Raw genomic sequence first — 17,017 nt, 5'->3', positions numbered from 1 at the left:
AAAAATGCCAAAAGGTGCGGTACCAGGTCCTTCCTTCCTGGAAGGCGCACAGCCTCCTGGGCTGCATGTCACATCTTAACACAAGGGGGCGGTATTTGAAAGCAGGACAATCCTGGAACCGGAGGCTCAGCCCCAGAAGCCACCCTCCGCGGAACACAAGCCTGGCAGTAGTGAGGCTGCCTTTTGTCGGTTCACTGTAGGTAGAGTCTGTGGGATTGAGAGCAGAGTCTTTGTTTTCCTAGACCTAGTTCTGACACTTTTCTATTTCTAAATCTGTTCCTCCTTCTCTAACTTGTCTCCTACTGCCCATATTCAAGCTCACACCTTTGGCAACCTTGTTGTATATTCATTTACATCAATAAGCCTTATCTATGTAAAGTGTATAGTGACAGGTGGGAACTAGACTTCCCACGGTGGTCATTTCACAGGATATATGAACAGGGCACCTGGAAACACTATAATGTGATATGTCAGTTATACCTAAAAGAAATTAAAGTGCCTAGTTCATTGAATGTTGACAGTTGTGTGTACCAGGGAAACCAGCACCGCAGTCTAGATACAGAACATTTCCACCACTTCCTGAAGACTCCATTTCCCTTTCTCAGTTTATCCCCAGGCAGCCAGTGATTTGTGTTTTTGTTTTTTGGTGGGAGGCTCACTTTGTCACTGAGGACTGGTTTGCATCCTCTGTAAATGAAATCATACAGTACAGACTCTTTTGTATCTAGCATCTTTTGCTCAGCATAATGATTTTAGCTGTATCTGTGTTGTAGGTGTTCCACTGTATTTATTTATCCACTCATTTGTTGATCTACATTTGTGTTGTTTCCAGGTTGGGGCTCTTGTGAATGATGCTGCTGTGAGCATTATTATACAAGTCATTATGTGGACTTATGCTTTTACTCCCCTTGGGTGAATTCCTAGTAGTGGGATGGCTGTGTTGAACAGTAGATATAGGTTTAACTTTCTAAGAAACTGTCGAATGGTTTATTAAAGGGACTGTGTAGTATTTTACAGTCCCACTAGGAGTTCGAGTGTTACAGTTTCTCTACATCTTCACCCTTAGTCCCATCAATCTGTTTGATTTAGCCATCCTAGTATCTCATTGTGGTGTTATTTGCATTTCCATGGTCACTAGTGATGCTGAGCATCTTTTAAAATGCTTATTGGCCATTTAGTGTTTTGAAGTGCCCATTCAAATCTTTTGCCCATCATTTTATCAAGTTTTTGGTTTTCTTATTATTGAATTGTAAGAGTTCTTATATTTTGGATGCCAGTTGTCAGATATATGTATTGTGAATATTTTCTCCCATTTCATGATTTGCTTTTTCATTTTCTTTTCTTAATTAAACTCTTCCCCCAATGTGGGGCTCGAACTCAGGACCTCAAAGTTGCATGCTTTACTGACTGTCCAGCCAGATGCTTCACTTTTTCATTTTCTTGAAGATAAGGTTTTTATTTTTGGTAAAGTTCAGTTTATCAATTTCTTCTTTTATGGTTTATCCTTTTTGTGTGCTAAGAAGTCTTTGCCTAGTACAAGGTCACAGAGATTTTCTCTTGGGGTTTTCCCTAAATGTTTTATTTGAGATCTGTAATCCACTTGGAGCTAATTTTTGGGTTTGGTGTGAAGTAAGGAATGTATTTTTTTTCCACATAGATATCCAGTTGTTTCCTTTTAGCACCTCTTTGATCCTTATTATTTATACACCCCCCACCCCCGTCTTTGATCAGTCTAGCTAGGGGGTTATCAGTTTTGTTGATGTTTTAAAAAATTGGAATAGCTTTTGCTTTGTTGATACTTTCTGTTGTCTGTTTTCTATCCTATTGAGTTTTGTTCTGATATTCATTATTCCCTTCCTTCTAATTATTTTGGTATTACTTTGCTCCTCTTTTTCTAGGTCCTTGGGGTGGACATTAGGCCATTGATTTTAGAGCTCTCTTCTTTGTTACTATCAGCAGCTATAAACGTCTCTCTGTACGCTCTGCTTCAGTGGCACCCCTCAAGCTATGATATGTTGTATTTTCATTATCATCCAGTTTGAAATATTTTCTAATTTCCTTTGAGATTCTTCTTTGATTTATGGATTATTCAGAAGTGTGTTGTTTAACCTCCAAATATTTGAGGTTTTCTTATATATTGTTTTTGATTTCTAATTGTTATTGTCAGAGAACATATTTTGTATGGTTTTAATTCTTTTAAATTTATTGAGATTTGTTTTATGGCTCAGCACATGGTTTCTCTTGGTTAGTGTAAAAAAACAGGTATTCAGTTATTTTTGTGTTCTATAAATATCAATTAGATTAAGATGGCTGATAGTATCATTTATTTTATTTATGTTCTTCCTGAGTTTTGTGTAATTCTTCTATCAATTGCTGACAGAGGGGTGTCAGCTAAAACCATTGGTATGGTTTTAGACCATCTATTTAATTTTTTAATTTCATATATTTTGAAGCTCTGTTATTAGATATGTATAAATTTTTATTGTCATGTCTTGGTGATGAATTGACTTTTTCCTTATTTTGAAATGTTGGTCACTGTCTTGTTCATATTCTCTGTCTTGAAATCTGTCTTCTCTGGCATTAATATAGCTATTCTTGCTCTCTTAAGTTTACTGTTTGTATTATATACCTTTTTTTTTTATTACTATATACCTTTTTCCACCCACTTCCACCCACTTATTTTCAGCTGATCCATGTCTCTATACTTAACATGCATCTCTTATTGACAAGACATAGTTAAGTCTTGCTTTTTAAAATATATTCTGATATCTCTTTCATTGGAGTGTATAGTCCATTGACATTTAATAATTACTAGGATTGGATTTAGGTCTGTCATTTTATTATTTATTTTCTGTTTACACCCTCTGGTTTGTTTTGCTTATTTTTGTTCTCCCTTCTTTTGTATTCTTTTGGATTATTATTTTTAAAAATTCCATTTTAATATATCTATTGGCATTTTGCTATGTCTCTTTTCTCTAATATATTAGCCATTATCCTTGCATATCACAATGTACATCATTATTTGTTCATAGTCTACTTAAAGGTCTAATATTAAACTACTTTGTGTAAAATGTAGAAATCTTGCAATGAGGGCAGCCCGGGTGGCTCAGCAGTTTAGCGCCGCCTTCGGCCCAGGGCCTGATCCTGGAGACCTGGGATTGAGTCCCACGTTGGGCTCCCTGCATGGAGCCTGCTTCGCCCTCTGCCTTGTGTCTCTGCCTCTCTCTCTCTCTCTCTCTCTCTCTGTGTCTCTCATGAATAAATAAATTAAAATCTTTAAAAAAAAAAGAAATCTTGCCATGATATAGGTCCATTTACCCCTTCCTCTGCTGTTATAGGTATCACACTTGCATGCATTATAAACCCACAATACACTGTTACAATCGCTTTTAATATTATCTTTAATATTGTCTTTCATATCTACTCATATAGTATCTATTTCTGATGTTCTTCATTCATTCCTGAAAATCTGTTTCTCATAGATCATCTCTCTTCAGCCTGAAGACCTTTATGTAGCATTTTGTTTAGTATAGCACACATGAGGACAAATTCACTTAGTTTTTCTTTATCTGAAAGTGAGCTCTTTATTTTACCATCATTATTGAATCATTGAGCATTTAGGGATAAATTTCTTTCTTTTAGTGCTGTCTTCTGACTTCCAGTTTCTGATGAGAAATCTGTGGTAGTTCAAATTATTGTTCCCTTGTATGTAACAAGATTGCTTTCAATCTTGTGCGTTTCAGTAGTTTGAATAAGATATCCCAAGGCATATTTCTCTTTGGATTTATTCTGTTTGGGATTTGCTGAGACTCTTGGATTTGCAAATTTATGTCTTTCACCAAATTTGGGAAATGATTAGCCATTATTTCTTTGATTGTTTCTCCTGCTCTAGTTTCTTTATCCTCTCCTTTTATGATTCTAGTGTCCCTATGTGAGGCATTAGAAGTTGTCCCATAGTTCCAGGAAGCTCCATTTATTATTTTCAGTGTTTTCTTTCTTCATCTTACTCTGATTGGTTTTTCTTTTTAAAGATTTATTTACTTTAGAGGGAGAGTATGGCAGGGGAGGGCCTGAGGGACAGAGAGTCTTAAGCAGACTGTGTTGGGCACAGAGCCTGATGGGCTTAATCTCATGACCCTAAAATTATGAGCTGAAACCAGGAGTCAGATGCTTAACTGACTGTGCTAAGTGCCCCTGATTGAATTTTTGTTAATATGTTTTCAAGTTCACTGACTTTTTCCTTTGTCATCTCCATTCTTTCTTTGGTCTAGTGATTTTTAAAAAAAAATTTCAGGGAGTGTATTTTTCTGTTCTAAAGTTTCTACTTGGTTCTTTTTTTTTTTTATATTTTCTGTTTGATTTTTTAAATTATATCAATTAGTAGCATATTTTCTTTTACCTCATTGAGCATAGTTATAAAAGGGGCTTGAAAGTCCTTGTCTGAAAATTCCAACATCCAGGTCATCTCAAGATTGGCATCTGTTGGTTCTCATTCTCTTTGGAAATGGGTCACATTTTCCTGACTCTTTACAAGTTCAGTAATTTTGGATTATAATCTAGACATTGTAAAGGTTCTGTTGTGGAGAATTTGGATTATTTTATTGTTCTGAACAGTGCTGAGGTTTTTGTTTTAGGTAATGAATTTGGTTAGACCCAACTCCACCCTGGCATGCTGTAGTGGGTGATGGCTCAGATCTCAGTTCAGCTCTTTAAGCCTTGGCTGCAAACTTCTTTTAGTTGGCCCAACACATGCATGGTTCAGGGGTCTGCCAGAGACTTGAGTTGAGTCTTTACATGAAGAACTGTTCTTCATGTAAAGTTCTTTACTGAAGAACTGTTCAGAATTTTACATTTCTGCTTTCTTTCTCTCCTTTTTGGCTTCCCTTTATTCTTGGCAGTCCTGGTTATGCTGGACTCCTTTTTTTCCCCCTCTACAAGAAAGGTGATCTTTCTGTTGAATTTCTAAAGGGTCTGTGCTGCTGCCACAGTGACTGAACTGCTCTTGGGCAAAGCTGCAAACAAAAACAAATGAGTCACAGAGAACACGTTCTTAGCTTGTCACTCCCCTCTACAGCTTGCCTCTCCGTGTTCAGTCTCCAAAGACCTTAATAGATGGGTTTTTTGGTTTTATTTGGTCTTCTGTCCACTTCATAGCTATTCTTTGCAGGAGGATCCATTGGCTAAATGTCTACTCCTCAATGCTATAAATACAGCTCTCACTCCTTGATCTAGGAAATTGTAGTGGCCTCCTTGACTAACCAAGGAGTTTTATTTCCTTTCAAGACAATTTTCACCTGGAAGCCCAGTGGTTGAAATAAAATCTAGTGCTCTGGCTTATTGAATTGGGTATAAAATCCTTGTAAAGGCATATGTAGCCCTTCAGAACTAACTCTTGCTACCTATATACTGCAGCAAGGTGCTTGTTCTCAACCTGGTATGTTCTGCAATTCTGGAATACTCATCCCTTTGTTTCTCTTACTTTTTCCCTTGTATAACTCCAGGAAGCCTTCATGGAGTTCAGTCATTTTCCCTGTCTTAAGTTCCCCCTTAATATTCCGTGGGTCCCTCTAGCGTGGGACTTATGCCTTTGTTATTTTCTGCTTGGTTGTCTGTACTCCCACAAGACTGAATTCAGGGGTTGCAATCATGCCCTATTTCTTTAACTGCTAACTAGCTCCCCTCACCCAACTTTACACACTACCTGATACATAGTTGGTACTCCTTTTGTTTACATTAAAATTTAAGAGTGCAGGTTTTTTATTTCAGCCTTCAGCAGGTATCTCATATGCACACATCGAGTTCTTCTGAAATAGAACAAAGGATTTGTGGCTACTTTGCCACATTGCATTCAGTCTATCAGTAGGGCATATTTACTAACCTGTCTTTTGTGCCCCCTAACTGTAGGTAGTCAGTTCAGAATTATGTGAAATCCTCATTATTAAACTCTACACTGAGAAGAGACAAGGCGGTGGGGTTTCTGGAGCATGTTAATGGGCAAGCCCCTTCTGCCTTTGTCTTTCCTTAGGAATGAGAGAATCCATATATTGCTAGAGAAGCTGTGTGTGCACTTGTGTGTGTAAATGTTGTACCTCAGGCAGTAAGCCAGCAACATTCTCCATCCTGAGCATTAGGTAATAGATTTGGAGTCCATCCATCTGTCATGGCTCATCAGCTGCTATGGATTCTCTCTATACACCATTTCCCTTTTTTTCTGAAGGGATCCATAGACCTTTACAGAACATGAGTTTGTACCAGAGCTGCTGCTTTGCTCTTTGGTATCACCCATTTCAGAGCATGATCTACTGAGTGATACCCACATTCTTGCTTTTGAAACAAATGAGCTTCTTTTTCAAAGAACTGTTCAACGTTCACGCATTAATCTAATGTGTTAGAATAGTGCTTTAGCTTCTTAAAAGACAAATGCTTTAATTTTTTTCTAATTATGCAAATAAAATGCTCCTTATAAGACTACTTATACATTTATTTATTCAGTATTTACCTTGCATCTCTGACATGACATGCTCTGAGAATATAGCTAAGAAGATAGATAACGTATTGCCTCATGAAAAATTAAAGTGTTGGTGAAGATGTGAAGAAAAAGGAACCCTCTCATACTGTTGGTAGGAATGCAGACTGGTACAGCCATAGTGGAAAACAGTATAGAGGGTCCTCAAAAAATTAAAAATAGAGCAGCCTGGGTGGCTCAGTGGTTTAGCGCCACCTTCAGCCCAGGGCGTGATCCTGGGGACCCGGGATCGAATCCCACATCAGGCTCCCTGCATGGAGCCTGCTTTTCCCCCTGCCTATGTCTCTGCCTCTCTTTCTCTCTTTCTCTCTCTCTGTCTCTCAATAAATAAAATCTTAAAAAAAAATAAAAATAGAACTATCCTACAATCTAGTAATTGCACTACTGGGTATTTACCCAAAGAATACAAAAATATTAATTTTTTAACTAACTTTTAACTAAAGTGACATATGCACCCTTCTCTTTATTGCAGTATTTACAATAGCCAAATTATAGAAGCAGCCCAAGTGTCCATTGATCAATGGATAAAGAAGAGGTGGTTTGGAATATTATTCAGCCATAAAAAAGAGTGAACTCTTGCCATTTGCAACAACATGGATGGAGCTAGAGAGTATTATGCTAAGGGAAATAAGTCAGAGAGACAAATATCATATGATTTCACTCATATGTGGAATTTAAGAAACAACACAAATGAACAGAGAGAGAGAGAGAAACCAAGAAATAGACTCTTAACTCTAGAGAACTGATGATTACCAGAGGGGAGGTGGGTTGGGAGATGAGATGAGTGAAATAGGTGATGGGGATTAAAGATCATTACCATGATGAAAAAAATAAACTAATAATATACAAAAAGAGAAAATTTAGCATTACAGAAAAATATAGAAGGATTAAAAAAAAACCCCTCAATACCCAGAGATAACCACCATTAACCTCTTTCTGGATTTTGTGTGTGTATATTTGCCCTTTAGGTGCCAAGCATTATCCTTTCTTCTGTTTTCATTCCAATATCCTCAGCCCCTTTGCTCCTTTGTCCTTCATTTCCCCCATGGGGCAAATTTCCAATTCCTGAGCATCTAATCATCAGCCTATGTAATGTTTGGCTCTGGCCTGAAAAAAACTGTTTAGAATGCTAATTTTAATCCCAAGGAGCTTGTTCTACTTTATATGTTTGAGATTCTGAATTTTCCAAACCTATGAAATACTAATTATTAAGTTATAGAGGTATTTCCCACTAAATTAAATTAATAGACTTACTCATTTTATAGTTTAATAAGGGAGTATTAAAACATGAGCTGTACCTTATTTATAATTGCAAAAAAAGTGGTAAATATCTAAATGCCATCAGTAAGAGACTAGTTAAATAAATAATATACATCCACACAATGGAATGCTATGAACCCATTAAAATAGCTTGTTGACATAAAAAGAAAACTAATAAACATGCCAAGATATTCACAACAAATTGTTGAGTGAAAAACCCCAAATTTAGCATACAACAGGGTATTTTGTTTGTTCCCATTGATGTAAAATTGGATACATATGTATGTACATGCACAGAAAAGTATCTGTAAGGATGCAAACTATTTCTTCAATTCCTACAGTATAAGAGGTGCTCAATAATACATTATGATGTCCATGTCATGGTAAATCGTGTAATACATTTGGACTGTATCTATATGTCTATCTGTATCACACGTTTGTGGGGGAACGTATTTGCTTTACTAAAAGTACTTTTTTTCCTCCTCTCTAGAATAATGAACTACAAAGCAGGTTGGACTATTTAATAGAAACCCAGGCCAAGCCTGAGGTGGAGACCAGAGAGATTGGAGTGGGCTGTGATCTTCTAACCAGGTATTTGGGAATTTCCTATTTTTCTGACTCAAATTCTTCTTTGACTTAAGAAAATACGTTACGGGGCTGTTAGTACCAGAATCACATTCTTTCTATCAAAAATATTTCTGCAAAGATAAATGGTAACTGCCGAGGGGTCTGGCTCGTTTCTCTGGGAGCGGGAGTACTGGGCAGGGCAGAGAGGGTCACGCAGAGAAGCGTGGGGAAGCCACGTGAGAGACAGACTGGCCCTGTCAGGAAGTACAGACATTTGTTCCTCTGTCCGCTGGTTCATTCACCCCGCAAACATCTGTTGAATACCTTCCCTGTGCCATAGGCTTATGGAGAGGAATGAGATTTGGTGCCTGCCCCACATGCAGTCTGGAAGGGGAGACATACACGGACACAGACATTTACAACGGTGTGTGTTGGGGGGGGGGTGGCCTCGAGGTGCTCTGGTAACACAGAGGGAGGGAGAGTCCTCTGTTTCCCTGAGCTGTGACACAGTATCGTCAAACAGTGGCTCAGTATCGAAAATAGATCGATCTGTTTCAGTCATGACAAATGAACAATAACCACAACCTTGTCTGTTCAGTTGCATTTCTAAGCTCGAGGACTGACCTATTTGTCCTTAAGCTGCTCCACACACCCATGCCCGGGTCTATCTCTAGTAAGATCAGCATCTGGGACCCAGTAGCTAACCCATCGTCGCTAGGTGCTCGAAACCGTGCTTGGCCCAAAGAGACATAAAGCGATAATGAGCATGCCCATGGCATGTGGCTTGTAATTTAGGTACCCAAAGTCACAAAGTACCTTGTATACCGTGTGTAGGAGGATGTAGTCCTGTGTAATTAGGGGCACTAGTGTGTGCTCTGTTAGATACTAGCAGGCTGGAGAAATGTAGAATCCTGGAACCTCGAATGGTTGTATCTGGTAGGAAACGGTGGGAGTGCATCACCAAGCTGGAATGTAGAGTACCTGGGTCTAGTTCCCCTAGCTAGCAGCAGGATGTGTTCAAGCCAGACTGTCTTTGCTGGGGCCTCAGTTTCCCAATCTGTAAAGTACAGTAGTTTTGAGTAGGTGATTTCTCAGGTTTAACCAGCTCAAGCAGGGAAACAGATACTTAAAACATACTGAAGGTCTCATCAATGTGGGGGACAAAGGACATGATAAAAATATAGCCAAAAAGAATGGTCATGCCTGGGGACTCCTTCTGAAATATAAATAGTTTGGACATTTCTCTCCTTTTTTATTTTTCAGGAACCAAGTGGTTTAGTCCACTTTAATTGCCCACATAATAAATCTTGTTTGGCTTAAGACGGGTACAAAACTATGTCTGAAACCAATAAATTGTTTGTTTTCTAATTCCCACATTTTGGCTTAAAACAAAGTTTTCAATTTGTATGCCGAAGGATAGCCTGAAGCAAACTTTTATGGCTAAGTTATGAAACCACAAAGCGGTTTTCATAATGGAAGTGCTGACAGACCCTTAACTTATGGCCATGGTGAACTTGGAAGCCACTTCAGCATCTAAAAGCAGCTTTTCCATAAATGTAACATTTGGTTTCCCCCAGGATCCATCTTAGCGCTTTCACTGCATAGGTCAATCAGCAGAGGAAATGAAAGCTACATATCCGCATTTCCGAAAAGGCAGGGTAAGATTCCATTCGTTTCCTCTCCAATATTTATTAAGTGCCTACTACGTGAAAGGTGCCATGCGGGTCTGAGTGGCGAGGAGCACAAGGTCTTTAGAGAGAATTCAGAGCAGTAGTTTCCCACCTGTGCTGCTTCCCTGCACGTGGTGCTGGGGCTCAGGGAGCAGCCTCGGGGGGGCTGGAGGTGAGCAAGGAGCTGGCCTGTGGGGACCTTCCCCTGCTGGAAAACAAAGCAAAACAAAACTGAAAAACTCGGCTGTTAGTGTGTTTTATATGTTGGATCCCAAGTAAGATTTTGTTTGAATAAAGAAACTGGAATCCCTTGGTCTAGTTTAGTACCTATGTTTGATAGATACCGAAATCAAGGCTCAGAGAGAGGTAAGTGATTCACTGGAAGCCACACAGCCAGGATTAGAACCAGACTGTTAGAGTCCTGCTGTGGTACATGTGTAGTTTTAAGATAATAAATAAAGTCACTAAATTCTGTGTGTATATTCTAACAAAATTCCTGGTTCTTACTTAGACTTTGAACTTGCATCTAATATAAGATCCCATAGTGTTTTCCAGAACATTTCGAAAATAGCCTACTCCAAAATGTATTGGATCAATAAGAGTATTGCATTAAAGCCTTAATTCTGCAGATAAGTTTTGTTCTCACTACCTGTTCTCTCACAAAGAACTTGACAATGTAGTCCAGTTGGGGAGCCTCAAGTCATGGAGCTTCACTGCCCAGCCAGCTGCCAGCTGAGCACAATCTTGGGCAAGCTACTTCATCACTCTTAAGCCTACAGTATTTCATCCTTAAAATGGGAATGAAGAGGAGAGTATCAAATCTCATAGGGTTTCTATGAGGGTTAAATGCAAAAATATATAGCATTTAGCACTTAATAAATAATAGCTATTATTGGGGCACTTGGGTGGCTCAGTCAGTTGAGCATCTGCCTTTGGCTCAGGTCACGATCCTGGGATCCTTGGATGGAGCTCTGCATCTGGCTCCCTACTCCATGGGGAATCTGCTTCTCCCTCTCCCTCTCATCCCCAATTTGTGGTCTCTCTGTGAAATAAAAAAAATCTTAAAAAAAGAAACCAGCTATTATTATTATTAATTACACCAAAACTCTAATTTTTCACATAAGACGCTGTATCAAATATAAATGAATTTGGGTGTGCTAAGACAGTTTCATTAACTTAATTTTTACTGGTGGTTATCAGTGATTTTGTTAAATGGATTGATAGTGCTGCAAGTCTGTACTGCTTCAGTATGCATTAAGCTCTTCAGTTAAACTCTCCATGGTTTGGAACCCTCTAGACAGTGCATAAAACTCTGGAAGGCCCAGTGATTGATGAGGTCTCTGTGATGGCTGAGATGGCCACGTGGTCCCAGCCTGTTCCAGGCACTGGGTACAAAGCCTCACGGGAGAGTAGCGGGCCACCCAGGACTCATTTCTCCCTATACCTGCAGGGCTTTCCTGCTGTGCTACTGTTAACAGCATTTGACTTACAGTTAGAGCTGCTTGATTTTTATGCTGGGAAGATTCAAAATCAGTCTTTTCTTTACTTATAGAGCCATTAAGCCCCTTCTGTAAACTCCCCACACCGTCACCACTTCCCCATTTTCACCAGCATTTTTGCCAACACAGTGTACTCCAGCGGACAGCAACGCTGAGGTTGCTCATTCCCTAGCCTAGCACTTTCTTGATGCTCCATAAACATTTGTTGGCTGATCTGCCTCTCGCTGTATCTACAGCTTTGGGTAAATCCCTAATCTTCTTTGAGTTTCGATTTCTCACCCAGAACTGGAAGATTCTGATGGTAATTCCCTCAGAAACTTGCTGAGCTGGTGAACTAGGCTAAGACAGGAAGTGCCCAGTGGAGTGGGTGCATCTTCCTATTCCATTGATGCGGCCACCACCTTCCCAGGTCCCTAAGGGCAGTTCTCTGTGGACACTGCTCCAGGACCACCTCAGTGCCCGTACAGGCCTCCTCCTCCCTTCAGGACCTGCTGCAGGCCTTTACAGTCCCACTGCCACCAGCCTGCTAGAGACTTGGGTTCTTCATGTCTCATCAGAAGAGTACCACTTTCTCTCTCCAGTTTCTCCTCTTCAAATCCTTCTCCTCTTCATCCAACCCTTGCATTACACAGATTTCTGGAGAGCGCGGATTTTACAACAGGGCAAGGAGGGAGGGAAGGGTTGAGAAGGCACTCACTGTGATTCCAGGGTCTTTTAAAAAAGCCACCTATTCTTTAGAAAAGAATCAAGAGTTTGATTTAAAAGTTTGAGATCTATTAATGAAAGCCATGGAGAGCAATTTCCAATCCACTAGCCTTCATCCAAAGAGAAAAATAAAAAACGAAAAAGAAACTTTTTCTCTTTGCCCCTTAGTGACACCTGGTGTCCAAGCAAGCTCATAAATTATGTCTTAATAGATGTAATGAAAAATACTCCCCATGGTCATAAGTGCCCCGCACATAGTAAGTGCTTTAAAATGCCAACATTTCATACTGCTGGTGTGTAGAGACCAGAACACAAAGTAGCTTTTTGTCAAAGCTTTATTTGCTGACTCTGGTGTTGTCTCCCTCAGGGGACTTGCCCCTTTATGGAATAATAAAAGGTTAACAATGGCCTAAGGTGTTAAAGAAAATGGTTGAATTTCAGTTCAGTGGTTGAAATTATTTGTGTTCTTGAAATCCCGTTGTTTCCTAGTGATCAACAAAATAACTCACTTCCTCTTGAAAGGTTGGGATATCAGAGTTTGTGTTTTTGAAACCTGGAAAGCTCACCTTTATAAATATTTTTGCATTTTACGGGCTTTTACGATATTATCACCAGAGACCACTTCCGTTACATGGAATTTTCATGGTGGTTGGCACAAACCACCATCTGGCTTCTGCCCCCAGCACTCCACAAAACTGCCTGGTCAGGTCACTGGGGACCCAACTGCCAGATTTTGTGGATTCCTCTGTGGCAGGGGACAAGACACTCTGACCACTCACTCCTGGCAACCCCTTGTCCTCTGGTTTCCTTCATTACCCATACATTTAGTGATAGCTCTGTGCCTGGCCTGCGTGAGCTGCTGGAGTCATGAAGAGGAGTGTGGTTTTCAGCCTTCAGGCATTTGTAACTAGCAGAGAATGTGGAGACCAGAGGGGCCTATGGGGTGCTTCCAGTCGTGGGTCAGGAGCCTGTATGACAGACAGTCTTTTTCAAGGTGTACGTGGGGAGGATAGTTTAGAGAGCATGGAAAAGACATAGGTGATGTTTAAAATTTCCCCCAAGCTTCTAATATATCCCATTAAGAATCTGTAAGCCAGCTACAGTTGAAAATCACTGCAGGGTAAGGGGAAATGTTAACTGCTGGAAAAGTTTAGCAAAAGTGGAAGCAGAAAATGGAGCACTACTGCCCAAGGAAAGGGACCAAAAGAAAGGAATGATCACTTCTTTTCCATCACTGGGGTGGGGAATCTGGGAAATTGTCATATAGGAGGTGATGTTTGGTTTGAGTCTTGAAGTACAGGCAGGGATTTATGAAATCCACTTGATTAGGGAAGCTTTCAAGACAGAGCGGACAACGGGAGAATGGCAGTGTGGCAGGGGTGAAAACCGTGTTTCTTAGCAAGGCCAGACGGGAGGGAGATAAAACAGGAGATGGCAGCGGGTCTGTAAGACCAAGCACAGGAGCTTAGACTTCATCCCGGAAGCACTGGGGAGACCCTGAAAAGTATGAAGTACGGTAATATGCCTCAATTATCAGAAGATCTCTTTGACAGCAAACCAGGTAGAGGATCTGAGGAGGAGGAGGACTTTGCCAACACCGAAGGGAGGAAGACCATTTAGAACAGTGCTCCAGGATTCAAACATGGATTCGGAGAGCCTGAACGGGCGCAGTGGCTGAGGGAATAGAGAGGACTAGGATCTCCTACTTGCACCTGGTCACTGCATCGGGGGGAGAAGGAACATAGTTGCTGTAACACAAGCCCACAGACCACGGCTTAGCAAAATCAAGACTGATTTCTCGTGTGACAGCCCGAGGCCAGCTGGCATGGGCCTCACTGCACATGGTCATCCAGGAGTCCAGATTCTTCCAGCTGGTCACCTTGCTTGGGCTTTGGAGTCCTCCTGGGCCCTCCACTCTATCCTCTACATGAAAGGGAAGAGGTTGGGCATGGAGGGTTATGTAGGAGAATTTTCCTGGCTAGACCTGGAAGTAATAAACATCATTGCTGTCCTTTAGTCACACGGCCACACTGGGAAAAAGTAGTTACGGTGTCCAGGAGGAAAAAGAGATGGGAGATTTCCTCCATCTCAGTCACCAAATTCTGGTTGATTCCACCTCCCCTGTATCTCCTTACCCGTTCCTTGCTACTTCACCTCCAGTGTTTCTGTCAGAATTCAAGTTCTCCTGATTTGTCATCTCTCACCTCCTGAACAGCACACACACTAAAGGATCTCCTAACTAGCCTCCTGCCTCCTAACTAACCTACCTCCTAACCCCACTTTAATCAACCCTTAGCGGTGCCAAGGAATCTTACTAGAATAAACAGACGAGCATATCCTGCCCCTCCTTACAAATCTTTAGTGGCTGTGTCCCCTTCTAACCTCCTTAGCAGGGCACACAGGGCCCTCCACCAGGCCTCGTCCTCTGCCACTTTCCATCATGAACCCTTTGCCCCAGTCCCACCGAACATGTCTCCTTTCCATACCCACAGCCCTTATGCTCACCCTTTTCTGCCTTTGCACACACTGTCCCTTCTGCTTGAATTCCTGTCTCCTCCTTGGCCACTTGAGGAATGCCTAGGTACCTTCAAGGTTCCCCCTCTCGGTGCAGATTTCCAGATGCCCTCCTCAGTGCTGCTACCTTGTCCTGGCCTCAGTTGGCCCATAATAGGTCAATTCTTATATTGCTCAGGGACCTGACAGGACAGGAAGACTGAAGAGACTTAGATGAAGGGGCCATTTGTGAAGGTATGGGCAGCTTTGAGAGAAGTAAACAAAGAACAATGGTGTACTCTGTAGTACTACTGGAAGTACTACCCGTGGGGCCTGAAGAGGCAGGCGGAGGAAGCGGGTAGAGCAGACAAAGGGGAGAGCTGTAAGCTGTGGTCCTTGCAAGAGGAATGTGGCCAACTACCAAGCCACAGCCTGGCCAGAAGGGGACAAAGGTCCTGACCTCTCTGTCCTTCTAGTCTCTCATCCTCTGCTGCCAGTTTCCAACTGGTCAGAACCAACTGGAAGTTAAAGGGTAAGGGAGCCCATTGATGCTGATTTCAGGTCAGCTTCCCAAGGGCAGAGTGAGGTGAAGACCAGGAAGTCATCTGAACCGGCAAATGGAGAATATCCAGCACAGATCATTATGTATCTCATAGTACCTAACACATTGTATTACAGTTACGTACATAGCTGTCCCACGAAATGATGAGTTCCTTAATTAAATACATTTAAAAATTTTTTTCTGAATTATCGATGCTTGGCACAACCTTTGAAAGCTGCTAATGGGGCGCTTGGGTGGCTCAAGTCGGTTTAAGTGTCTGATTCTTGATTTCAGCTCAGGTCATGATCTCAGGGTCCTGGGATCGAGCCCTGCATCTGGCTATGCTCTTGGTGGAGAGAGTGCTTAAGATTTTCTCTCCCCCTCTGCCTCTCTCTCTGCTCAGCTCTGTCAAATCTTTGGGGGAAAAAGTTGCTAAAAATAAAGGACCCTCATAATATTTAAATGAAAGATTCAACTGCATTCTGTCTATTTTTAGGCCACAGCAGTGGCAAAACCATTTCCTAGAGTTGCCTTACATGAAAAATATGAAGTTTGTTCCATCTGCCTGACCTGCCTTTTCTCACTTCTCAGCCCAACAGGCAGGACTCGTGAAATTGCGATGCCTTCCAGGAACTATACCCCGTACACAAGAGTTCTGGAGTTAACCATGAAGAAAACCCTGACTTAGGCCCTTGGAGACACACACCTTGTACAGATGCGCAAAGGCCCTAGAACCACACAGCTCAAAGTCTGGGAAGGATGGCTGCTGCTTCCCTGTATATGTGTTTAAGCCAGAAAGGAGCCTGCTGAGGTTCTGATCTACTTTTAAAACATGAAGGAAAAGTGAGGTGGAAGGGGAGGGCTGGGGAGAGTGGTTTCGAGGTCGTATTTCAAACACCCAACCATGCCCTACTGGGCCGTCATTAGCTTTCTGAGTAGACACTGAAATTGTGTCAGGATAATTCCCTCACAATTTATTTTCTGGTTTACTAGCCTTCGGTTGGGAGGAAAAAGGGCATTAATTTGAAATTTCATGTTATTCACGCCAGGATCATTTGTTACAGCATGAAGGCTTTATTCACCCATAAAAGTATTAGAGGCAGTGTTTCTCTGGTGCCGAGAAGCCTGTCCATGGTGCAGGAGCACCTGGGGAGACCGAACCCTGCCAAGGAAGGGTGCTGTCTCCTCTAGGCACCCAGGATCTGTGTGGGGTTGTGGGAGCCATGGCTGGAGATTGGCCTCCTGCCGGCACAAGTGCCTCATTCTGATGTGCTAATCCTTTGGTTTAATTTGTGCCTTATGCCTTCATGGGGCTTACTGAAATCTAAGTATTTATTTCACCTGTGATTTTTTTTTTTTCCCCTTTCTCACTTTAACTGAAAGAATTTTGTATGTTGTGGAAATGTAATCATTTCATGTTTTCAGTATCAATTGGTGTTTTTGTTAAATAATTTGTTCATGCATGCTCTACTTTGATATTATAACCTATGTCACATATGTTTAATAAATGGCATATATTTTGTTCTACCTACGTTGTCTCTGTATTTCATCCATGGTCAGGTAGGAGAGGTAGAGAACAAGATGGAGCTTGGGAATGTCAAAGTCAGGGCACAGAGATCTTTCCATCAGTACAGTTCATCGAAGTATTTATAAACCATAAGATAGGGTGTGTGTATGTGAGGCGGGGGGAGATAGCGCCAGCGTGTGTGTATGTTTAAACCCTGAAATTTATCTAATTAACTCAATAGTACATAGT

General features: G+C 41.2%; 1 protein-coding gene across 1 annotated transcript in view; it reads left to right on the top strand.

Moving 5' to 3' along the window:
* Positions 1 to 16,788, top strand: part of LOC121484218 (myocardial zonula adherens protein) — an 86,522-nt gene extending 69,734 nt beyond the window's left edge. Inside the window, exons 12-13 of the mRNA XM_041743114.1 lie at positions 8,277 to 8,377; positions 15,853 to 16,788. Of these exons, the coding sequence (XP_041599048.1) occupies positions 8,277 to 8,377; positions 15,853 to 15,949 (198 nt within the window). The 3' untranslated portion in view covers positions 15,950 to 16,788. The remainder of the gene's footprint in view (positions 1 to 8,276; positions 8,378 to 15,852) is intronic.
* The last annotated feature ends 229 nt before the right edge of the window (positions 16,789 to 17,017 follow it).

Source organism: Vulpes lagopus, chromosome 2 (assembly GCF_018345385.1).
Source record: "Vulpes lagopus strain Blue_001 chromosome 2, ASM1834538v1, whole genome shotgun sequence".
NCBI classification, from domain to species: domain Eukaryota; kingdom Metazoa; phylum Chordata; class Mammalia; order Carnivora; family Canidae; genus Vulpes; species Vulpes lagopus.
The sequence above is the reverse complement of the archived record's forward strand: the minus strand, read 5'-3'. Positions and strand labels throughout refer to the sequence as shown.